Source organism: Ahaetulla prasina, chromosome 3, assembly GCF_028640845.1.
Source record: "Ahaetulla prasina isolate Xishuangbanna chromosome 3, ASM2864084v1, whole genome shotgun sequence".
NCBI lineage: Eukaryota > Metazoa > Chordata > Lepidosauria > Squamata > Colubridae > Ahaetulla > Ahaetulla prasina.
The window spans coordinates 63,046,539-63,072,640 of record NC_080541.1 but is presented as its reverse complement, the minus strand read 5'-3'; the positions used below and the strand labels follow the sequence as shown (position 1 = coordinate 63,072,640).

General features: G+C 33.0%; 1 protein-coding gene across 5 annotated transcripts in view; it reads right to left on the bottom strand.

The window, feature by feature from the left end:
* The window catches only part of CEP192 (centrosomal protein 192), a 58,524-nt gene that overhangs the window by 24,142 nt on the left and 8,280 nt on the right, over positions 1–26,102 (bottom strand). For 3 of the 5 annotated variants that reach the window (XM_058176764.1, XM_058176763.1, XM_058176762.1), the window contains exons 6-31: positions 25,899–26,028; positions 25,542–25,675; positions 24,666–24,812; positions 24,379–24,517; positions 23,496–23,554; positions 21,581–21,797; positions 20,737–20,868; positions 19,902–19,966; positions 19,597–19,806; positions 19,051–19,174; positions 16,111–16,199; positions 15,172–15,799; positions 13,753–13,935; positions 11,929–12,073; positions 11,032–11,197; positions 8,696–9,476; positions 7,665–7,813; positions 6,992–7,222; positions 6,558–6,683; positions 5,639–5,782; positions 5,177–5,237; positions 2,971–3,110; positions 2,795–2,887; positions 2,201–2,316; positions 1,941–2,117; positions 150–240 (exon numbers count right to left, since the gene is read on the bottom strand). In XM_058176764.1, the coding sequence (XP_058032747.1) occupies positions 150–240; positions 1,941–2,117; positions 2,201–2,316; positions 2,795–2,887; positions 2,971–3,110; positions 5,177–5,237; positions 5,639–5,782; positions 6,558–6,683; positions 6,992–7,222; positions 7,665–7,813; positions 8,696–9,476; positions 11,032–11,197; positions 11,929–12,073; positions 13,753–13,935; positions 15,172–15,799; positions 16,111–16,199; positions 19,051–19,174; positions 19,597–19,806; positions 19,902–19,966; positions 20,737–20,868; positions 21,581–21,797; positions 23,496–23,554; positions 24,379–24,517; positions 24,666–24,812; positions 25,542–25,675; positions 25,899–26,028 (4,677 nt within the window). The remainder of the gene's footprint in view (positions 1–149; positions 241–1,940; positions 2,118–2,200; positions 2,317–2,794; positions 2,888–2,970; positions 3,111–5,176; positions 5,238–5,638; positions 5,783–6,557; positions 6,684–6,991; positions 7,223–7,664; positions 7,814–8,695; positions 9,477–11,031; positions 11,198–11,928; positions 12,074–13,752; positions 13,936–15,171; positions 15,800–16,110; positions 16,200–19,050; positions 19,175–19,596; positions 19,807–19,901; positions 19,967–20,736; positions 20,869–21,580; positions 21,798–23,495; positions 23,555–24,378; positions 24,518–24,665; positions 24,813–25,541; positions 25,676–25,898; positions 26,029–26,102) is intronic. The other 2 variants (XM_058176767.1, XM_058176766.1) reach the window with 2 other exon arrangements.

Here is a 26,102-nt window from a genome sequence, read left to right as displayed (position 1 = left end):
ATGACCATAAACCTTAGGAATTACTATCCTATACAGAGGGCTTCAGCTTGGGGGGAAAAAACCATTATTCTAGACTACAATTATTTTCTTATCACAAACAAAAATAGCCTCATTCCCAATCAGATTTATTTACCATTTTCTTGTCTCACCTGGAAGCAGTCTTGATCCTGACCCCTTATTAGCAATCTTAACTGCTGAGAAGTTGATGAAGAGTCATTTCTCAGAATTAGTTTCTGTTGCCTAAAAATTACAATAACTTAACATTTAGTGGCAGTTTATTTATACTCAGGAAATGTATTTTTAAAGAAATATATTCAATCTACCAAGAAAGAACTGCATCACTTGTAAGCCAAAGCAATCACCAATTTAGCTGTTAACGAAGTGTTGGGTTATATTTTATTACCTGAAGTATTAAGTTACTTAGCTTTTCAAAGATTAAATACATATATCAAATATAATATCTCCAGTGAGATATAGTTAGGCTTTATAAGGCTAAGCATTTTGGATGCAATTAACAGATTACTTTGTTAAACAAATATTTCACTATTAAGTAATGTAAGTAATTTATTGATCTGCAGCTGCTTGAAGGCCATTCGTTTATTCAAGGTACAGTTTAATAAAGACTCACAGTCAAGAATATGTTAGAACATAGAGGAGAAAGTTGTACAAATTACTCCAAACCTTACTATTTTCTTTATGTTACTGAGCAAAGCAATTTTAGTGGTGTTAATATTTCCAAAGATTTTTGAACTCTTCAATTCCACAGAGTGGATTTTTATGATATGCTTAACTAGGTCACAGATGGGGTTACAGGTAGTCCTAGTTTTAGTGACCACAACTGTAACTGGCATCTTAGACGTTAAGCAAAGCAGTCACTAAATAAAACTGCAACTGTTCTTGTGTTCTTACTTCAGCTTTCATTTGCTTTCCAGATTTGCAAAGGTTGTAAATTCGAAGATTGGTCATAAAGTTACTTTATCATTGTTGCAACTTCAGATGATTACTAGACAAGGCAATAGTTAAATGAGACTATCTGTACTATGTCATGCGAATAGCCAAACCTAATCAATATTATAATTGTGGAGCAACAATTTTACGTTAGTCTCCTCCAGTTGAGATATACAAAGATCAGTTCCCCAAGACGAAGAGTTGAAGTTAGAAAAGACAGTATCACAGTTACAGAACTAATGTGTTGTTATTTTGCTTTCTAATTGAAACCTTACATGGTTCTTAACTTGTAAAGATTGTGAATATATTTTTCCCTCATGAGTAAATTTGTGGGATTCTGACTAACAATCAGACTGATTCAGTAGACATGAGCAGTTTTTCAATGCTCTTTCTACATTTTACTTTCTGCTTTTTGAAGATGTGTTTGGAGGTGTAAATTACGCTGAACAGAGATCAACAAGACAGATATTGTTCATGAAGTAGGGAGAAAGGGAACTGCTAGAAGAGAGGGCAACAGCAAGCAAGAAGATAGTCTGTGCGTGAACTGTATTTTTGTGAGTGTAAATTGTAATTTTATATTCCAATATGACATATTTTGATCTATTTACATTTGGTCAATGTATTATTTTTCACTCAAAGCCTTGCTACACATGCAATTACAATTCAAAAACCAAACATTCGGACTACCACATTCTATGGTAGATGGGCACAAATGAGACTTCCTTCATATTCTCACAAATATACTAACAGCATGTCAGAATCTCCTGGTAACAGGAGTAACAGATAGTTGTATATTTGGTAACAATGTTTTCTGTGCAATGTGAAGGCATTTTTTCAGAGGACAATAGACCCTTAAGCCGTGTATGTTAGAAAAATCTTACTTTAAGGTTTCATTTATCATCACTCAGTTAAATAAACTGCTTAAAAATGTGGATCAGGCTTTATAAATCAATAAAGAAGCCTACACTGCTTACATTGTTCTTGACACTTACACTGTTCTGCCAATCTGTACACCTCCCCATATCAAAAGCTGCTTGTTGGCAAGAATGGGAGGAACTTCTGAATTGGAGCACTTTTGTACCAATGGTTTGTTCTCTTCCATCGACACATCACCTTTCACTGTTACTTTATATTCTGGCCCAGATGGCAAAACCATTATTTTCACAACACTATTAAAACAAAATTATTGTTAGATGGGCTAGAAAAATAGTAGTTATTTGATATCATTATTTTTAAAAATATGCTATATTACCTATCTGAATTTTTACAATTCTTTGGGGAAAATTCAATAGTTACTTCTTGTTCTTCTTCAGGCATAAGAATCAGATCCTCAGGATTGATAGATATACAGTTATCTGGCTCAACTGTCTAGAAAAGAGCAGAATTCTTTAGAGAGAAATATTAAAATATTTATAACTGCTGAGAAGAATATTGGAAGTCACTTCTTTATATCTTTTTATTTCTTCCTTTTTTTCCTAATTTCTCCTTTTTTCTTACTGTACTTTTAGCTTTTTCTTTTATATCTCCCCTTTTCATTTTCTCTGCTCTATTTTTTTTTGCATTAGTTCATATAATTGTTGTTAAAATTTTCAGTAAAAATTCTAAAAAGTGGCACAATACTATTACTATAGAATAGGGATGGTAAAATTGTTTAGTTTCATCAAATTAACAAGTTTTGATTATTGCTTTGTCATATATTGTATCTTCAAAAACTCATGGAAGCAAATAAATTCTTATAATAAAGAGTCTATTTAATATAATAAACAATTATATTAATCATTCACAACCTCCATAAATAATTGATCATTTTAAATTTGTTCCAAGGAATAAAAATTAAGAAACCTACCATGATTTTCAAATTAACTTTTATATTCCCAGCATTCTTTAATGGTAACTGCTGTTTTGTTGCTGATCCTATTTTTGCACACATATATAATGTCTGGGGGAAAAAAGTTTATACATTACTATTAGAAAACAAACATAGAAATAGTCTACATTTTGTAAAATGATTTTACAGAATACCTGTAGGCCCTTAGGAGCATATATCCTAGGGGTTCCAGACCTTGCACTCAAAGGTATACTTTTTAAAACATTACCAGGCTCTGTACAATCAATTTCCACATCAATTCTTGCAAAGTACTCATCAGCTGGTCCCAAAGAATCTGAAAAAGTTCAAGCATAAAGTCTCATTTCTCATTTTAGAGTCAGCTTTGTCCTCAGATAGTTCATCATATAATCATATATCAAATTGATACCATTTAGAATACCATCACTAAAATGACACTATTTAGAATATCATTTAGAACAGAGGTCTCCAACCTTGGCCACTTGTAAGACTTGTGGACTTGAACTTCAGGAATTCCTCAGCCAGCAAATCTGGCTGAGGAATTCTGGGAATTTATTTATTTATTGATTGATTGATTTATTAAATTTTTATACCGCCCTTCTCCCGAAGGACTCAGGGCGGTATACAGCCAAAGATAAAACACAATACATATACAATTAAAACCAACAATTAAAACCTAGCAAATTACAAAAGACTGATAATTAAAAGTTTAAATTTAAAATTATAAAAGAATTTTAAAAACCCAATAAAAACCCCAAATTAAGATTAAAACTATTAAAACCATTATGCCAGTCCCGCTTGAATAAATAAATATGTTTTTAATCCACAAGTCTTAAAGTGGCGAAGGTTGGAGACCCCTGATTTAGAATACCCAGAACATTTATTTGTTTATATGGTATTGTTTTCAAACAGGACAGCATTAAACTGACAACAAAGGACGAGGTTATGGAGTACTCATCCCCCCCCCACTTAATATCTAAAGGAATATGTTCTATTGGCTCCCTTCTATGAAACCGCTTGCCTCACACATCCGATCTACCACTTTCTTCCTGGTTTTTGCAGGACTGTAAAAACCTGGCTATCTTGACAGTACTGTTTTTGTATATATATATTTTCATTGTATTTAATGAATCATCCTTTTTCTAATCAGCTTAGCACTGACATGGAATGAAGTGGCATAGAAATCCCAATAATAATTAATACAGTGAAACTCTGAATAAATGTATTGGATATGGGCATGTGCTTAGTTTCAATCATGCCTCTCTGGTATAATAGGCCATAGAAAGAATTATGAAATCTTTGTAGTCCATTCCCACAGATTCCTGAGGTGCTGTCATGTATCTTGTTTACAAATCCACCCGGAGATATGACCAGAAAGCCAGAGAGCAGATACAGCTTTTCTATAGATTCCCCTTTTATGGAAATTGTTCATTAAAGGGGTATATTTGGCCACCTTTCATGTTTTGTTTTATTTTTACTCCTTCAGATATGTTTGCTTCCATTCATTTATGATTTAGGGCAGGGGTGTCAAACTCATGGCCCAGATGGCTCCATCCCCGCCCAGTTTAGCGAAGGGAAAAAAAGTCCCGATATGTCACGTGACACCACCGTGATGATGCAAATTTGACACCTCTGATTTAGGGCCTTTGCTTATTACTCTTGCTTTGATTTATCATTGGCATAATTTTTTTAAATTTACTTTTCAGTTGTTTAGAATCGCAGACTTCTTTTTAACATATATTCAATAATAGAGGTTTTTATCATATCATTGTTTTACAGTGATTTTTTAAAAAAATTAATCATTGCAGTTGTTAAATTAGTAATCCAGCTGTTAAATGAATCTGGCTCCCCCATTCGCTTTGCTTGTAAGAGGTTTGCAATCACATGACCCCAGGATATTGTAACCCTCATAAATATGAGTCACTTGCCAATCTGAATTTTGATCTCATGACCATGGGGATGCTGCAATGGTTGTAGCTGTGAAAAATTGTTGTTAAGTCACTTTTTTTAGTGCTGTTTGAACTGTCACTAAACGAACTGTTGGAAGTCAAGGACTACCTTTATTAGTTCCAAGTCCTTTTGTGCATAAGGAAAGTACTTTTTTTCCTCTGTGCAGAAAGACAGGGAGCAATCAGTCTCTGCCTTCTTCTTCATAGAGTAAAATAGCATTTGAACCCCTTCCCCCCCAAAAGCAGTAACTATACCAGTTATATACTTTAGGGCTTAAAGTATATCCTTTCCCCATAAATGGTGCATTATATGAATGTATTGGAATTTCCATACTAGGTTGGTCAAAGATTTTTAAAAAACAGATTTATGTTCAGTTAAACCTAGCCACAGGATTTTTAGCATAATTTCTTTTAGAATATAGCAAATCTGTACCTGAATTTATGCATTTGCTTGGTGCACGAAATTGGACCCATACTACTAAAACATCAGGATCCTGAAAAGAAAGATACTGATATAGAATTAACCATTTTCAGAAAGTACAATTTTTAAAAGTATTTGATAAAAGTTAAGATCTTAGTGAGCTACATAATCTTTTATAGAATCATGATTGTAAAAAAATGAATCTATGTTATAAGAAATCTTTATAATCTTAAACTATATACACAGTGAAAATATTGAAAGTGCCAATTTTTTTTAATATACAACCTCTTAAGACACAACCAGGCCTACTTTATTAGGTATACTACTAAATAAAATTTGTACCTTCAAGTATGACAATTTTGGCATGTGGTCAATAAAATAATGTTGCCAGTGTTTAACATAACATATTTTCTTTGTGGCTAACATACACTTTTATACAAATGTATAACAGTATTTTAGTCTCAAGCTACTTACTTGTGTATCACAGCTTGCATTCATTACATGAGATATAACAGATGGAGCTGCTAGTTGAGAAATGTTGTAAGAAGGAATTGCAGATGATGGAGATGGATTTACTGGTTCCTTGGAAAATGTGAAACAACGCCATGCTACAGCAGTCTGAAATAAATATTTTTACACACTGTATTAGAAACAAGGCTTTATTCATGTTCCCTATTAACTCTTTTACAGTCCACTGTTTTAAGTTTTATCAATGGAAATCTTTTTTGTGATAATCTATGTTACCAAATGCCTATTTTTTATCATTGGAAATTTTGAAACCTATATTAGCCCCTTTAAAAAGGAGGTACATGATTATTAGCACTAACTTTCTTAAAAAAAGCTTCCGTTTAAACTATACACATGTCTTGAAAAGCTAGATTGGAAGATGAGCATGGGATTAAAATTGGAGGAAGAAACTTCAATAATCAATACTATGCAGATGATACTGCTCTGGTACTCGAAAATACAAGTGATCTGTAAGCACTAATAATGAAAGGAGCATAATGAAAAAAAGAGGGATCTGATTAAATATAAAGATTAAATCAATGACAATAAATACAACAACCAATTTCAGAATTGACAGTGAAGATAATGAAATAATAAATAGCTTTTGTCTTTTCAGATTGATTATTAACAGTAAAGGAACTAGCAATCTGTACGTCGCAGACTAGCACTTGGTAGAATAGTAATAAACACTTTGGAAAGATAATCTAGCTACTACCAATTGGACTTTGCTAATTTTGGAACAAGGTAACATGGACATTGTTTGTAATTTCATCCATGATTTGCCACATAATTTTCTATAAAGACAACGGTGAGCCTAGCCTAGCAGTCAATAATTTCAGAATACCCATGAAAGGAAAAATATTGCACATATATAGAGTGTACTTACTGCATGAATAACAAGCCTGATTGGCATTCTAGCACAAGTTTTATTAGTTAATTTCAATGGGAGCGCTTTCCAGCTGCCATATGGCAAATCACCAAAATCAAGAGAATTTGTTCTTCCTGCTTCTACCTAAAAAAAAAGAATTGGGGGTCAGGACAGAAAAAGGACTTGCCACTTTTGCAGAGTGATTGTTACCATGCATCTTCATTCAATCAACCCTTCAAGCTAGCATATGTGTCAAAAAAGTATGATATGCTGACTTAAACCGAAAGACCTTTTATTTTTATACACCCAATTGTATACAGAAAAAATAACTAATTGCTTTACTAACTTCAATCCATAGACTAATATTATTACTGTTTTTCATTTTTAAGTATGCCCTAAATTATTGTAAATAATACAAACTAGATATTCAATCTCCATATTCTAATTTTTACCTCTATATCAGGATTTTCAGCAATTGCATTCACAACTACTCTAGATCCTAAAGCCTCTGCCTGAACAACAATATCTGGATCTGCAGAAAATGGCCAAGAGGCAATATTAAGTACACACTGGAATACTCCAGCTTGACAGGGTAAAAAGAGCATTTTTAGTTCTTCTGTAGCGCAAGGTCCTATGACTGTTTTGCTCTTAAATAGCAGGCATCTGTGTTTCAAAGGGTCCACCTATAACGAAAAAAAGCACATACGATGACAAACAATTTTCAATATAATTATGAGTCATATCTATTATAGAGACATAAATAGAAGCTAAAACCTCCAAGTTGTATGACTGTGCTGATCATATTAGTATCTTCTCTGCTTTTTGGTCCAAGGGTTATATTGGCCTATATTTTGAGCAGGAACATAAAAGCTTCATTATAAATATCACATAGATGTTTGACAAAGAATCATAACCAATAGTTGGGAATAGGATATGTAGAAGACAAAACTGATATAATTTCACAATGACATGCTGAGATTTCAAGTTAAGAAATCTTCCTGAGGCTACCCTAGAGGCTGTAGCTCCATTTCTAATTGTATTTTTGCTCAATTCCCGAGCACATAAAAATTACCCACCATTTTTTAATACTAATTTTTTAAAGAATTTGCAACTTTTATTACATACCTTTTCACCATCTAGCATAATACTAAGAAGGCAAATATTGATTTGTAGCCATCGTTCAGATGGATTAAAAATGTTAAGGACAGCATGGGATGTCAGACCCACACAACAAGAATTAGGGAATTTTACTTCTTCTGGGACTTTGACACGTTCTAATGTAAAAAAACAACAGAATGGCTAAATGTTAAAGACATTTTATATTCAAGTAGCTTCTTTATAGTAGTAAAAATAGTTACATAGTTAATATTTATTCCTTATTTGGTCCTTGTAAGCATATTTTTAAATATAAGACTAAAATAAAAGATGCTCATATAATTTTAAAATCCAGAGCTGTGATTTGCTAATTTGATTTAATAAAGCAGTTAATATAAGATATTATGATTTACTTTATTTGTAAAAAAAAAAAAACAAAGCACAACTTCCACCAAGATTTTCATTCTATAAAGTATTACTTAGAAATAATTTCAACATTAGAAAAATATGTTCACAAAACTATATTATAAGTGATGGGAAAAGAGCTTTCTTTCTATCATTTTATGGTTACCTGCTTTTAGATGATTTAATCAAGAATAGCAAAATAAAACAACTACGTTAGAATTATTTGAAAAGATTTTTTAGAATAAGTGTCTTTGAGTTTCATCAGATAAACTCTGTATGAGAGAAAGTGTCTTACTCTGGAACCAGATCAACTGGTACACACAAATTTGTTAATCTTGGAGAAAATTACTATATTATTACAGTGAAATTACTGCAGGACAGCAAATTTCACACCGTTAAAGAATGCTAAAAAGTCCATATAGTTATTCCCAATTGACAAGATGATGCTGGTATGGAAAAGAATCGCATTGTGACCTGCTTGAGAGATAAATGTATATCTATACTCATTATACTAAAAAACTCCTTCAAGTTAATCAACACTATACAAGGCATAAGAATAGAATAGTAAACCAAAGGGATTAAAGCATGAATTAAGAAAAAAGAAATATTGTTAAATCCAGTTTATGATATACTGAAATCAAAGTTAACTGACTTACCAAACCCAAATGACATTGATTCTTCCCTCTGCCTGAGTCCCCCAGCATCAGGTGCTTGCCCGGTATGCAAGGTACCACTAAAGATATTTTGGTTGGATGTAAGGTTGCAACGCTGAGTTGTTCCTGTCATTCCAGTGCCTGAACGTGCTGCTATTCCAGGAGTTACTGAGCTTTGAAAGTGACCAACAGGAATTGTAGAATAAATCAGACCTGCTGGAACACTAAGAACTGGTGGACAGTACCGAGGCAAAACAACGTTTGCATGAGATGGCAAGCTTCCCAAATATTGCTGGGCAAATGGAGTTGATTTAAGAGAACATCCTGCTAATAGTGCTGGAAGTCCAGAAGACATTGACGAAAGCTTTGAAGCTGAATTCTGGGATTTGAAAAGCTCTCTATTTTGATTTAATGAAATACAGTTGCCTAAATCATTATAAGTAGACAGTTTTTTGGGAGACTGTAAGCCTGGTCCATGTACGGCATTTGTGTAGTACTGTTGTACTGCAGGCATATCAATCTGATCCAGTTCATTATTTTTTTTACAGTTCTGTGTGGGTTGATCTTTGCTTGTTGTTGAAAGTTCTCCAGTTGATTTTTTCTTATCACATTGATTGCTATGATCTACATTTTCATTTATAACTAAACTCTTATCTCTTGCATTTTTGTTTAATGATAGAGATTTGTTACTTTGCAAAGCAACATTTTTTCCTGTTTGAGTCTCCATTAATGAACTTGGACTATTCCAAACTATTGTGGTACTCAACTCACTGGTACGATTATTCTAAATAGAAAACATTAAAATTCTGATTAGGATTTACAACATGTGTTCTTAGGTGAAGTACATATTTTATTATATACAATGAAATATTTTATTGAGGACACATAAGTTCAAATCATCAATAAGTCTGTTTTTAAAAATAACTAATATTTTTATATAGGTAGTCCTCAATTTATAACCACAATTGGGACTGGAACCTCAGACACTGAGTGAAGCGAGATGTCCAGGTATTCACTTCACTGAATGACAATCACGGCATTTCTGGTTGCAATCATTAGGTGATCTCCTGGGTAGTTAAGCAAACAGAGCAACAGACAGGTAAGTAGTCCTTTGAGAGTTGAGGGCTCTGCAGAGGTGAGGAGAGATTTTGAGTTCTGTGCCCGCTTAAATTTTAGCCAGTGAGGTCCAAGCATACACAGAGCTTGCGGTCCTTCTCTCCCTGCTCTGCGGAAAGCTGATGGAAGTGAGAAAAAGAATTTGAGCTCCATGCCCACTTGGATTTTGGCTGTTGAGATCTAAGCAGACATGGAACAGAGGGAACTCTTTCCGAAAACCCCCCAGCAACAAAAAAAGAATCCTCTCAGCAGGTGGTAGTGGCTTGCAACCTTCCCTGGCAGCTTCCCTTCTCAGACTTTCTGGGGAAGCTGGCAGAGATCACATATTGGCATGTGATTGTGGGATTCTTTGCAACTAGTCATAAGCACGAATTGGTTGCCAAGAACCCAGATCACAATCTTGTGATGGGGTGTGTATATGATCTTTTTTTATTCCATAAATTTCATAAATGCTTTACGTACTGTAAAATATACCCTTCCCGAGGCCAACATAACTTTAGTTAAGCAACTTGTCATTAAGCAAGGACTACTTGTACTAATTTTTGCTATATATTTACTGACATAAAAAAAATTCTTTGACAAATATAACATGATCTTTTTGAACTCTGGTGTGCAAGTGGACCCATCTGCACTCACTAGAACCCATTTCCACCAGTCTGCTTGTGAACCATCAGAAGAAAGGCTTATTGTGACCGTGATTGTAACTTCCTGCCAGCTTCACACTAGTTTTGGTTGTTGGAAACAGGCAGGAAGTTGCATGTCCTGATCATCTAAGGTCCTTGCTTAAAGATGGCAAACGGGACTGCTAGGATTATCATTAAGTAATGCAGTCATCACATGATGTTACACTTACGACTGTATTCCTTAGTAATGGAAATTAAGTCCCAATACCATTGTTAACCAAGGACTATCTGTAGATACTGTGAAATAAAATAGCTATCAAATTTTAGGTGCAATATCTTTAATTAATACCAGTACTAATTTCATTACATTGTAAATTTGAGATTTGAAAACTTCTGAATTTAGGAAGTCCATTTATAGTTAAAATAGAAATAATTAATCTTTATGGCAGAAATCAGAGCTTGAAAAATGCTACATAAAACTACAGCGCTCCCTGTCTAACATTTTATTCTATTGCAATTCCATGAAATGTAATCTTAAAGGTTAAGTACGACCTTAATGTCTGTATATAAATAAACATTAGCATTTAACGAAGTACTTACTTTGTATCTTGTTGGACTAGATAAAGCTAGACTTTTATAAGTGTTTTCAGTAGCAGAAACAAAAGTCAAATGTTCTAAGCTAGGATCAGCGTATATTGATTGTTGTAATGTTTTGTCATTGCAAGTTGATTCCTTAAAGTTGGGTGACGTAGAAGGACAGACAGACCTAAGAAACAAAGCAGAGACTTTAAGAAAAATATCTACATATCTATGACTTACTAGGGGAACTGCAAAGTCTAATGTCAATTTAAATATCTTCAATAACTTTCTGAAAATTTTCTCTTTAAAAAAGAATTCTTAACAAAGGAAACAAAGGTAAAAATTGATATTTGCTAACAAACAAATTCAATTGAAGGACACTTTAGTGGTTGAATACAGTATTTCCAATCCTTTTTATCCCTGGTTTTTAAAAAAGATGGGGACCATCTTTGCCTGAGACACCAAATTGTTGATATGGAACACGGAAGCAATACTATAGGATAAAGCATCATAACAACCTATCTCTCACACATAAAGGTAAAGGTAAAGGTTCCCATCGCACGTATGTGCTAGTCGTTCCCAACTCTAGGGGGCAGTGCTCATTTATGTTTCAAACCTGAAGAGCCAGCGCTGTCCAAAGACGTCTCCATGGTCATGTGGCCGGCATGACTAAACGCCAAAGGCACATGAAACGCTGCTACCTTGCCACCAGAGTTTTTCTACTTACATTTTTTACATGCTCTCGAACTGCTAGGTTGGCAAAAACTGGGACAAGTAACGGGAACTCACCCCATTACACAGCACTAGGGATTCGAACCACTGAACTTTCAATCGACAAGCTCAGCGTCTTAGCCACTGAGCCACCACGTCCTCTCATACATAAGCATAGCCTATCTCTTAGATATGTAGAACTCTTACCCTGTAAAGGTACCTCCTGAAGATTCACTTGGAGATGAATGAGTCAATGGGGAAGTTGAAGGTCTGAAGCTATACTGTTCATCTGAAATTTGTACACCAGGTGTTGATGTCATAAGCTTTGGTTCAGTCCTTCCAACAGCTTCACCTGAACATTAGGAAAAATATTTTGGATTCTTCTTAGTATTGTCTAAATAGTATTGCCAGTTCCCTAAATATTGTGATTTTCTTCCAGAATGTATTAATGTGTCTTCTGCCTTTCAGATCAGGCAGAAATTTGCAGTGCACTAAACTGGAGGGAGGGAGCACAATGTTTTAAACTATAATTTGCTGAATTCTCACTTAAAGCTCAATCATGGCTATAGTTCATAATCCAACATACCAACTAAAAATCAACCAACTGGCTGAACAAATGTAGTCAATTATAAGCTTGAATAAATAGGGCAGCTTATAAACTGAATAAATAAAATAGACAGATTGCTTTCCACTGTCTGTCTACCAAACAGTTATAATACAGTACTCAAACCATAGTAATAGAAATATGTAAGATACGTGAACTTATATGAAAAGAAATTCCCAAAGGGAAATATACAACCCACTATGCAAAAGAGAGGCTCACATAAGATAGAAGATCCAGAAAAAGGCCAGCTGACACAGAGATACTACAGGTATTATTTGGTAAAACATTTACTTCTGATACCTGTCTTAATGATATACAGGAGAAAACACAAATATCTATTTTTCTATTTCAGAGAAAAAGGATATTGATAAAGATAAGCAATGTATGGTATTATTATAAATTATATAGATTATAGATTATAATATAACTTTCCATTATAAAGTATAGCCATTTGCTCATGAAATGTAACATTTATCTTTATTAACCTTCCAGTGCAGAAACTGTCATACTTCCCCAAGAAAGGTTGCATTCTTCAACTAAAATTTATTCTTATTCCTAATAGCATTATACAAGTATAAACAGAATGTTCCAAGAAGATATCAGGTGGATTAGTGAATCTTCCACAGAACTCATAACATTAATGATCTAGTAATTAAAATAGTTATTGCTTATTCGGTTGTTGCTAAGAAAATGCCTAACTGGTTCTACTTAGAAGCCCCATGTGGGATTACATAAGAAATGTAGACTATTGTTAATTTTAAATAAGAATTGGATGTCTTTCTTTTTATCCATATCTGTACCAAAGGAAGTCAGAACCATTCTTTTTCTTTTCTTTTTCTTTACCTTCCCCCCCCCCCCCATTTTTTTATTTTTATTTTTTTGTATTTTTTCCATGTTTTTTATCTGATGTTTTTTCTTTCTTTTTTTGGTTATTTACTTTTTATTCATGTTTAAATTTGATAAAATTGTGTTTTAAAAAAAACCTGTGCAGCATTTTTGGCTGATAAAATATTCTAATTTAGTATAACCACCTTTTAACTTAAGCTACAGAGATGAACACATTATATGATATTGAAAAGTTATCTTTAATGGGTAGTTCCACTCTAGAAAGAGGACAAATAGTATGGCTTTTTCACTGTTATACTTGTTTTTTAATTAGGGTCTTTCTAAGCAAGCAACAAATTAAGGAACAACAAAATAATTATTTTGTGTGCAGATAATACTATATATAACATTAAACTATAAAAGACAGAATGAGAGAAGACTCTGAAAAACAGTAGTAGATATTCAATAGAGATGAGTAAAAGTGCCCCAGAAATGAAGTGGAGGATTCACACACCACTATCATAGCAGGTCATTTTGTCTGAAAAAAGAAATTAAACTGCCCTCAGACCTGCAGAAATTCATGTACAAGATTTTTAACTTACCCACAATAGTCTGATTATCAACATGTATGTTTTCAAAAGTCACATGTTTTTCATTATAGCATGTACTATTCTCTTTATTTGTAGCTTTTTCATTGTTAGGAATAGGGGGAACCAATACTGGAATAACCTTTAAATCAAAGGGGAGGGTGCTTGTGTTAGCTCTTTCTTCTGATTTAGAACTGGCTGGATAAAGGGGGAAAAAGCATTATCAACTTGATCAATTATCTGTGGTTGATTTTTTTTCACTTATACAAATGCACCGTTTCATAAAAATAATTATAAATATTAATAATGATTTGAAAACTGGGCAATCAGAATGGGTACAACAGTAGAAATTCTCCCTGAACAGAGTAATTAATCTGAGACATAACTAATTTGTCCAGTAACTTTCCTAGGAAATAAATTATGCATTTAGCTGTACATTAGCATGACACAGGTTTCTGTAATTTCAATGATAATGCATTTCTTTATCTAACAAGTATAATGGAGTACTCTATTGTATCACATTTTAAGTAAAACTCTGAATACACTTGAATGTGAAAAAAAAACCTCACACTATTTTTAGTGAATAAAAATCCAATTATTTAATATTTAATTAAAAAACCTTTTCAGATTATTTCTAAAGCATGCACAATTATCATGACTTAGTTTTTAAAAAAAATAAAAATACGAAGTAAATGCATCAATTTGTAATAATTGGGACTGAAGGACACTTATAAGAAAAATAAGTAAATTAGAAATGTTAGGTACTTCTCTCAAGTTCTCATTTTTTAACTCATGCTTTCCAGAATGTGACTTCCCCATTTCTTTTAGATGGGCTATATGGGGAAGTATGGCAAGAAAGATAAAATAGAAAACATTATTTTCTTTTACATTAATGTATTTATTTAACTGATCGTAAGATCCAAAGTACTCCATTTCAGGCTGGGTATACATGGCTGTACGTGAACATTAGTTGTGATCATTATTTTTACATGTAAAACCAAGTCACAAACCATGATTTCAAAACCATAAGTTGATTGAAATTTATATTGATTGAAACATATTTATCATGTATGCCTATTTTCCAAAGTAAGTCAAAAAATAAATCTAGAACAAATAATTGTCTGCTACATTTACTTCCTTTATTACTTCTTATAGATTTACACCTTAATATTTTATTCCTATATTTATGCACAATTTTACATTTCATGCCAAATAAGCCAGGAAAGTACAATGGGAAACCTCTGACACGGCTCACTGTTTCACTTAAATAAAAAAAATCTATTCATATTTCCATTTCTTTAGTTATCTTTTTATTACCCAATTTCAATCAAACTGGAAAATCAAGACTTTCATAACAAAATTGTTTTCCTTGTTTGTCATAAAAGTGCCTTTTGAATTCAAGTTAGGTTAGCAAAAAAAGATATTAAAACTCACTTGGGATTGATGGCAACTCGGTCTCTGAAGATACTCCAGCATTTTCAGGTGGCTTCTCTTTTGAATTTTGTAATGAAGTCTGCTCTTTTGATGGAAAATATTCAACTGTATTAGATGATGTTTGCACATATTCCACTTCTGTTTTCTGCTCAGAAGAAATGCTGCAGTGCAATCCTCCAACACAGTTTCCCTCATATATTTTTTCCAGATGCTGTTTCTCTTTTCCATGATTGGTATTGAAATTGTTTTTAGATGAATCTCCCAAAAGAGAAGTTTTGGATTCATGCATGGACAAAAATTTGTGCCCATCTATGGTGGTTTCTTCATGTTCATTGTTACTTTCAACTTTTTCAGCTCTTCTGAGATATTTTTCTATATCAAATGTACTATTTTCTATATTGCTCGATAATAACTGATTGACAACTGAGAAGTCTGTGAGCTTGTCACCTTCTGGAACATTTATTCCTTCTTTATTTTTATTTGAAAGTGCCATCATCAAAGCAGCTAGCTGTGATGGTTCAGCGCTAACAGAAGCATTTGCAATCGCAGATGCAATTGTGCTCACACTCAGGACAGAGGGCTCAAGTTGAAGGTGCTTTCTTTCACATTCTCTGTCTCTAGGTTGATTCTGATTGGAAAAATAAGTGACTCGAATGTTTAACATTAAAACATTTAATTCAACTGAACTGAAAATTCATCACAATCTTTCTCAACCCACTTGTCTAGAAAAAGTGATCCAATTATAACTGGACATTATGCACCACAAATGCTACCTGTGCCACATTAAATCCCCTCAGAAAAGGTAAGTTTTATATTCTAATCTCAACATGAATAACTGTATTTTGAAACAAATGGCAGCCTTATTTTAGTAGTTTTATAAAACCAAACCTTTTTTATCAATACTTTTGTTTTGATTTTGGAATTTATTTGCATACTTACAGTTCTATTTTCTCTGGATTGCATATCTGATTCACCAACAGCAGAAGTAGCAAATGCAACTTCCTTTTTAATGCTTTCTTTTACATCTCCTAAAGAAATTAACAAAACAGATAAGTCAAAAACCCAGGTAATTTAAATAGGTTAGAACATCATTTAAACTAGTAACAGTGAGAAAAGAGGCCCAGCATTTTAAGGAACAAGTGCTGGTCTTTAGCTTTTCATACAGATTTGAAAACAAACTTTGCAAATAGTGATTGTTGAGGACTCTCTAAACCTAATTTCATAAACTAAGATTTATGATCACAAAGAATGCTTTATGAACTGCTATACTACAACCAGTCCTCCATGTATGACCACTATTGGGCCCGAAATCTCAGTTGTTGAATGAGACGCCACATGACCATTTTGCTTAATGACCACAATCCTAATTCTCCCGGTTGTCCCTCAGTCCACTGTAGGAATGGATCTCAAATCTGGTGGAAACAATTTTCTTACTGAAGTCTTTCACAGATGCCAGATTTTAATCATCTAGCTTCACCCAAACAAAAAAACCTCACTCAATAAGAAATAAAGCAAATGTCTCCATATTTGGCAGTAAGTAGTCAGTAGACACATTGTGAAGTCCATGAAGTACCATTTTCTATTGCATATCATAGAGAGGACTGTATCTCTTTCCAATTACTGTTGACCTAGATATCTTTTAATGCTAATTTCTGTAAGAAAAAGATACTGAATATGATATAAACCTGTGAGACAGGCACCATTTTTATATCACAATTAAAATTTCTGGATTTTGGAGCCAATCCATCTCTAATACTACGGGAACATCCTGAGGAGCAACTCATTCAGTCTTAGGAATTTCCATCATTAGTCTATATTCATATTGGAAGCTCTACATCTGATTAGGCAAGGAATATAGTGCTGTGCCATAGACTGGGTCTAAAAATTGCAAGTAACATTGCTTGTCTTACGGAGAGAGCAAAAACTTGCTGAAAAATGTCTGACTTCTCTAATCAGGACTAAAAATGAAAAATCCAAGAAACTAGTATCTCTCAGGTCAGATTAATATGATTCTTTAGGAAAGTGTTTAGCAACAATTCAAGGTTATCTAACAAATATACTATTGTTTAAATGAAAGTCTACTATAGATATCCCAAAGGTGCTTTTTTTCAAGAGGTAACTGGACTTTCTTGTTTTTCTTTGGAGATGTTTCACTTCTCATCCAAGAAGCTTCTTCAGCTCTGACTAGATGGTGAGGAATAGAAGGATTTATACTCCTTCCAGAAGAGTATATCTAAGAATATTAGATGCAACAATAGATAGAACAGCACTTCTGAAAAAATATAGTACTAGTGTACTTTCACTGTTCTTTTTCTAAAGGATCAGGAGGGAGAGATGAGTGGCTGGCACTGCTAGCCTCAATTCATTCCAGTGTCTGAGCCATCCAGCCTCCCAAAGGAACACTAAAAGCTCACTGCACACCAGGAACAGTACACGGCTCGTGCCCAGTAAACCAGCAGCCAGGATGGATAAAAATTGATGATTTTTTTTAAATTAAAAAAAAATCAGATTTTTAAAATTTAAATCGGATTTTTTTATTTTTATCAAATTTATTTTAGTAAAATACTTTTGGAGTAAAAATCTATCTAAAGATAGTTTTCTATTTAAGATACAGTAATAATTTAGTTTATTCAGCATGAAATGGAGTTTAGTTATGTAGCATGAGGCTGTATATTCTGCAATATTGGGACTGTCAGTGAGTCAACAGCAGGTCAGAGGAAGAGTTGCTGCGGGACAGAGATGACAGCTGCTCTTTAAAAATTATGATTTAAATCGAGTTGATTTAAATCAAGCCTTTTTACTCATGATTTAAATCCACCCTATCAGAAGCTACAGCACTAATTATGTTTCACTAAAGGGAATGAAGCTACGTACTAAGGGAAAATAACCCTATGCCACTGGGACCTAGTATCAATGGTTGACTTCAGCTATCAGAGAAATCTGTGTCCATGGACAGTAAGCTATTATCCATGTGCTTGCTGGCCATGAGGGCCTATAAAACACTAAAATAAAATAATGAAAAATAAAACAGAATTAAGAATGGGCTACCTACTCTAATTATTATGGTTATGGGGACGATTGCCCTACTATTGAACATTTCCGTTTCCTAGAGAAAGACAAGGTACAACTGGCTAGAACTGGAGAAAGATACTATTCCCTTCACCACACAATAAGTAACATTAGAAGAAATCTAAGCTTTTCCTCCAGGGTTGGTGAAAGGAGATATCTAATACTGGAAAATAAACAGTTATTCAGAACATACAATCAATATTATTATATTTAAAGATAGATAGATAGATAGATAGATAGATAGATAGATAGATAGATAGATAGATAGATAGATAGATAGATAGATAGATAGATAGATAGATAGGTAGATAGGTAGATAGATAGATAGATAGATAGATAGATAGATAGATAGATAGATAGATAGATAGATAGATAGATAGATAGATAGATGAATGGATGGATGGATGGATGGATGGATGATAGATAGAATTCTTTTTTGGCCAAGTGTGATTGGACACACAAGGAATTTGCTTTTGGTGCATATGCTCTCAGTATACATAAAAAGATATATTCATTAAGAATCATAAGGTACAATACTTAATGATGGTAATAGGGTACAAATAAGCAATCAAATCATACTAAGAAACAAACAATATAAATCATAAGGATACAGCAACAAGTTACAATCATACAGTCATAAGTGGGAACGGATGGGTGATAGGAACTATGAGAAGATTAATAGTATTAGTAATGCAGACTTAGTAAATAGCTTGACAGTTTGAAGGAATTATTTCTTTAGCAGAGTGATGGCATTCAGAAAAAAACTGTTCTTGTGTCTAGTTGTTCTGGTGTGCAGTAAATAGAAATTACCTTGACAATCACTAGAAATATTCAAATCCTGTTCACCAAAGTTTGTTGAACATATATCAGATTGCCTCAACAAAGGTAAGGGCTGTCTCTTCTTTGGAGAAGTGATATGATAACCAAAAGACGGCTATAAAAAGACACAATGAAAGCAATACATTTTTTGATAAGCTAAACAGTATCAGGGAAATGTATGGACTCAATCTAACAATATCAAATGTCCCTTGAAGGTTTGTCTAATATTTGTTAACAGTCAACTGAAGGAAGTATCCCAAATGAATATTATATCGTGTGTAAACAACAGTAGTTTCTATAGATTAATGTCCAATATTCTCTGCAGTAGTTTGCAGATACAGAACTATTAGAGTTTTTAAATTAAACCAAATTGTTTATACAAGTTAAGTATTCTGTCTTGCTCGTAACCCTTCAAATGAATCTTCTTTATTTTATCTTTATTTTTAATAATCTACCAACAAACTATAATAATTTTAACTGAAAATAATACAAAAACACAATGTATTTCCTGCATATATAAAGCAGCCATAGCTTTACCCGTTTCACATCACCACTTCCACCAAGGCAACCAAGAGCCTCAGATTTCTGACCAAAGAATTCTCCCAGAGAAAGTCGTAAATAACTTGCATCTCTATTAAACTGACTATTAAAGTCAGTTTGAGACTCTCTTAATATATTGTGGTTATTAACCGATTTCCAAGATATATCTTCTAATCCAGATATATTTTGCACGTCCATTTTCTCTTCCTGAAATTATACAAAACAAAAAATATCAAGAATTATCTTTAGGTGTTTAATACAAATATTCTAGAATGTATCTGTTTAATGTTGATGTTACCTACCTGTATAAACCTGTGTTCCCTTTCAAATTCTTCCTGATCTTGGGCAATCATAGCTATCGCTTCAGCTTTTGGGAAGGATCGGGGAAGGAATAAGAGAGAGAAAAAGAGAATACTTAACATAGAGGCAAATTATAACAGAAGCCCAAAAACTGACTCTGCACTCTAATTTCTTATAACTTCCTATATAAACTTTATGAAAAGAACAGATATTATTTTCTTTCATTTCTATTAAAATATACTAGATATTCTATACTAGAATATCTATACTAGATATATTCATTTCTACTAAAATATATCTGTTAAATAACTGCCAAAGATTTAAGCCATTTGAATACCCTATCTGTATCACTGTCCTCATAACAAATACTGTGTGCATTTTGAAAATCTAAAGCAACGTAGTCTCCCCATGTGAACCAGATTTCCCTGTTGAAGAAGCTATTTTAAAATTCATTCTTTATTTTTAGAAGCAAATACACCAAGTCATATTAAGCATTAGCTTTGTAATTTTGTGATTTTATATATTTCTTGTTTTAAATTTAATTGTTCCGAAAGCATACTTTTGTCCACTATATTTTACTGACATCAGAATTATATTATCTGCCAAGCATACTACTTATAGCAACTCAGTACACTGTTTCCAGTAATAAAACTTTTTAAAAATTAGTTCAAAGAAAAATTAAGTTTTAAACGCATAATTTATATATTTTTCATTACTATTTCTAATAACACAGTATTTCTTGATATTTAGAAATTAATTATTTCAAGTGTGACCTAGCAATGGATGCTATTTACTAGTAGGAAATTGTAAAAGAAATAAAAGTATAATCAGAATTACCTCCAGTTATAAAGTCTCCACTTATGTCTGAAACATTGGATTTTTGTTCTTTATCAAATGAGGTATAATATGCAAGATCTGTCACCCATTTACCCTCTTCATTTTGGTATACAATATTATGTGACTGGTCTTCTGAAAAACAAATTTTATGTTGTCTTTAAAATTTCATGTTAAAAATTTTGTATCATATGTATAAGAATATTACAATTAATATAAGAAAAGTTTGTATTAAGAGTCCTGGTGGTGCAGTGGTTAGAATGCAGTATTGCAGGCTAACTCTGCCCACAGCCAAGAGTTCGATCCTAACGGACTCAAGGTTAAGTGAGCTTTCCATCCTTCCAAGGTCGGTGAGGACCCAGATTATTGGGGGCAATATGCTGAGGTTCTAAATTGCTCAGGGAATGCTGTAAAGCAATATGGGGTGATAGATTTATATATCAATTATAGCACCCCTGAAGTCAACCCTTAAGACCCACCGCAGAGATATTGCAGCGGGGCCCTTTATCTATCTCCCCTATCACTTAGAAGTGCTATTGCTATCTACTTGATATAATTAAATTCTATTACTTTGTCTAAACTATAATACCAAATATTATATTTATTGTTCAATTGTATTTTTGTTCATTAGCTATTAACAAACTTATCTATGCTAAATGAAATGTATCATCTAAAATTACTTGTTATTTAAATTACAGATTCATGAAGCGCAAAGCAGCACCAACTGCTTACAAGGAGTTTCTTAGATTAATAGCCAAAGCAAAATTAAGAAAGTCTAATTTACTCTAGTTGACATGGCAAGGTGGATGGGTGCCAACACTTCTGAATGACCTAGCATTTTACTAACCTTTCATTCTATGTTGATCATGTTCAGATTCTTTGCAAATAGTGGGGGACAGATAAACATCAGCCAAAGAAATGTGATTTTCATTAGCCATTTGACACTGGTTGGGAAATTTGATTTGTTGTTCTGTATTCCAGATCTCAGAAGCAGCATTATCCTCAATACATTTAAAGTAGAGTGAATCAAGATTTAGCTCAGAGGTGATTTCATTTGTGGCATTCTTTTATGAAAAAAGCAAAAATACATAAAAAGGGGGGGGGAGAGTTGCTTTATGTTTTTAAAATGGTCTTTCTTTTCATTATCAAACAATATATTTCCAGGTTATTTTCTGACACCAATAAAAAACAGAAAAATATACACACTTATACAGGTAGTCCTTGACTTACAACAGTTAATGTGGCCATTCAAAACTACAACGGCACTGAAAAAAATGACATGACCGTTTTTCAGTTACAATCTTTGAAGCATCCCCATGATCATTTGATCAAAATTCAGATGCTTGGCAACTGGTTCATACTTTATGAATTTGTGTCCCAAGGTCATGTTTGAAACCTCCTGACAAGTGAAGTCAATGGAGAAGCCAGATTCACTTACCAGGTTACTATCAGCTGCAGTGATTCACTTAACAACTGTGTAAAGAAAGATTGTAAAATGGGGCAAAACTCACTTAACGAATGTTTCACTTAACTGTCATTTTTGGAGCAGTTACAATTCAATAAAGCTGTCCCAAAAATGGTGGCTGCTTGCCACCACATGGCCTGGGAATGGAGTGACCGCCCTCCTTCCCTAACCCAAGCTCTGGAGATCTTCAAAAGATAAGTCTGCAATGAGTGACATGGGGCTTCTGAAGTGGGAAACAGACCTAATGCCTGGCCCATGGCGTTCAGGGAACCACTAGAGTGATGAGGGGAGATAGAAGAAGAGTCCCACTGCAGTATCCCTGTGGTGGGTCTTAAGGATTGACTGCAGGGGTGCTATAGTTTCTATAACTTTGAAACAGTGTTATAAGTTCCTTTTGGGGGATCTGCTATAACTTCACAGAGTCAGGTTATAAGTCAAGAAGTATTTGTATTTCATACAGAACTATTTTTGGAGATGTTGTAAAACTTTCAGTGGTGCTGTCCAATACAATACATATCATAAAGATATTGTGTGCTTATTGTTTTTGAGGTATTAACTGCTTACTTATTTAATGTATTAATTACTGTTTCCAAAGTCTTTTAACTGTAAATTGTCCTATGGCATTCCTGTTCCAAATAATTCTCTCTCAAGAGAATTGGCTTTTCTCAGCAATCCTAATGAGATTTATATCTTAGAATAATAGCCTTTATCCAGTTAAATGATCTCCACAGTAGGTTTACTAGATTCCTTTGTGGCTTGTTAAATAACTAGATTCCTATCACATAAAACTAAATAAAAATTTAATCTTCCTAGTTCTGAATATCATTTTATTCTGATTTTTAAAATATTTTTATTATGACTAAAACTTTTATGGTTATCTTTTAGGGGCATTTTTAAGTTAGAAAAGTAGTCAAGATATAACCATTTCTCCTTTTTCCTTCTTGTGTGCAAATGTCAATGTGTGTTTGTGTGTGTGTATGACAATTAAGCAGATATGTTTGGGGACAAGATTTACTTTGCAAAATATAGTCTTAGGTAACAAAATAAAACACGAACTATTACTTTTAAAAATATAAGAGCAAGAATTTGTATTGAACTTGCACTTGAAATAGATGGGATTTTTTTTTGCAAATCAAAACAACAACGAAACATCCCTAATAGATAGTCAAAAGAAATTTGGTAAGTGAGATTTTTTTTCAAAAGTGAAAAACAATCAAATAAGCACTCAAAATCTTTTTACACAAGATTTAAAAATTAGTCTATTACAACGTTTTTAGGATTTACATCCCAAACTTACATTTCTGCCATCTGTAGTAATTTTGAATATTCCATCTTCCCTATCATAGTCATGATAGTCTGCAATTATATAAATACAATTTTCAGTTAATATACATCCTGTTTTCCCTACAATAATTCTATGAAATGGGTTGGGCTGAGAGCGTGTGATATCTAAGTAAAACAATGCTAAATTCGAGTTTAAGATATCATTTAGTCATTTGCTTTCCAATTTTAATATATTAATACACAGAAAAGATCTGTGGCTAAATGTCAAATAAGCATATATCAGTGATGTATGGTTATTTCTTTATGATAAACATTATTTTTTCATGTACATTTTCTAATCTATGAGAAAAAATTTGTCTAAGTTTCTGATGTATAGATATCTGGTTTGCACATATTGGGTTTTTTATCTCAGCCTCTAAACTCCCTTTTTACAACCCTGTAGTCCCTGTTCGGGCTAGAGCCGCACTAAACTAGAAGGCTATGATGCACCTTGTTGTAGCTTTGGCTTCACCACTCCTGTGTTTTTAGAAGCATAAGCTGCAATGTACCAATATTTTAAAATAAATTTAAGCTATTTTTGGGAATAGAATTATATTGCCAGAGTATTGCTTTTCCATTACCTATAATTATTTTATACCATCAATATTCAGTTAATGCATAGGTGCTCAACTCAAATTTCCTGCAAAATATCCCAACAACATTGTGGCCCTAAAACATTTTAGGTTTTTTTTAAGCTACATAATACATATTTCTCATTTTTTTCTTACTCAATTTATTTTTATATGTAATGATGTTTAAAGCTTGCAAAGATACCATTGTCTTTTAACTAGGTAATTAGATCAGATTAACACACATTAAAAAAACATTAATAAAAATAAGTTACAAAGTTAGCTTACCTTCTATCTCTGAACAAATATGTTGAGAACCTGTTTTTCTGCTTTTGATTTCGGAAAGATTTGCTGCTGTTCCCACAGAAAGTTTATCAGAACTCTTACTGTACTCTGATTTAGGATTAGATTTACAGTTTTCATTGTTCTTTCATAGGAAGGAAATAAGACAACTTATAATGTATTTAGAGTTAATAAATATATTTACAATTTACAAAAAAATCATAACTAACAAGTCCTAGAAATATTAAGACTGATTTTCACTAAAAATGTAACTAAGTTTAATTATCCTGTACCTCTTGCCTTGTAAATGTGGGTGACTTGAATTTTTCTTCTTGCAAGCTGTAATGTGTTTCCTTAACATCATGTGATTCTTCATAACTTGCAATAGGAGAATGATTTCTTACTGTTGCTTGATAAACAGTTGGAATCTGAAATTTTTCCTGAAGAAGTTAAAGGTTTAAATTTCAAATTTTTAACCAAAATGTCTAATTGAATCTCTGATATTATCTACTTAATATTAATCATGCTTGCTTATTTTAGTTCCACTTTGTACAAATACAAAATAAATTTACTTGACCAAAATTGAAGCCAGTGTAGAAAATATTTCAATTAAAACAAACAACCAGATATTATAACTTCTTATAATTAAAATATCAAGCTGTACTCTTTGAAGTCAGCCATATTCATTACTATACCTAAATAGTTCTATTTGCCCCCAAAGCAGGGGTGAAATCTAAAAATTTTCCCTACTGGTTCTATGGGCGTGGCTTAATTGGTGGGCATGGCTTGGTGGTCAGATGACTGGGTGGGCGTGGCCAATAATAATTTGGATCATATGAGCATGGGGATGCTACAAAGGTCGTAAGTATGAAAAATGGTCACAAGTTGCTTTTTCAGTGCCATTTTAATTTTGAACGGTTACTAAATGAATATCTGAATAGAGTTCTCCCAAACAATATGCTCTAGACATGCCTAGATGAGGATATGTTTTTAAACAGAATGCTTAGTTTACATGTTTCCATACCTCCAGCAACTGATTTACATCCTTTTATAAACCTTCATTTTAGCTTCTTCTTTAAACTACCAACTTGATTAAATTGTTTCAGAAAGTGAAACTGTCAGTTTGAATTGTTTAGTATTACAATGACAGTTTTTTCATTCAGGGATACCTGTTCTGGAGGTAATTCCATGCTTTTAATATAGTCCCCGTGTTCCTCTGCATCTTCAATTTCTGGCAGTACAAGCTGTTCAAAATACGCTTCCAACTGGTCATCACAGAACTCTTCATCTCCGATATCATAATCTAATATGGAAAAATAAACATTTGCTATTAAACAAATGTTTCACATCATCATCACCAATTATCTCTAAAAGGTTGTTTGTTGTTTTTAATAGATATGTTATTTAAAATTAGCATTTAGCTGCATGAAAAAACACAATATATGCAATGATCTGTTTACTGATATGATACATGACCATTAATAGAAGTAGAAAAATTCCCCAAATTTTAACTTTTTATCTCATACCTGCAGAACATTCTTCGAGGCTCTCAAAGCTCAGCAATTTCTCATTTTCTATAAATCTGGAAAAGCCAGCCATAGAACTGCTGGCTCTTTCACTTGCTATATCATTCTGATCAGGATCTAATGAAGCAAACTGCAAACATTAATTTAAATAAATTACTTGTTTGATAATCTGCAGAACTCTTAGAAATTAGGTCCCAAGAAAAA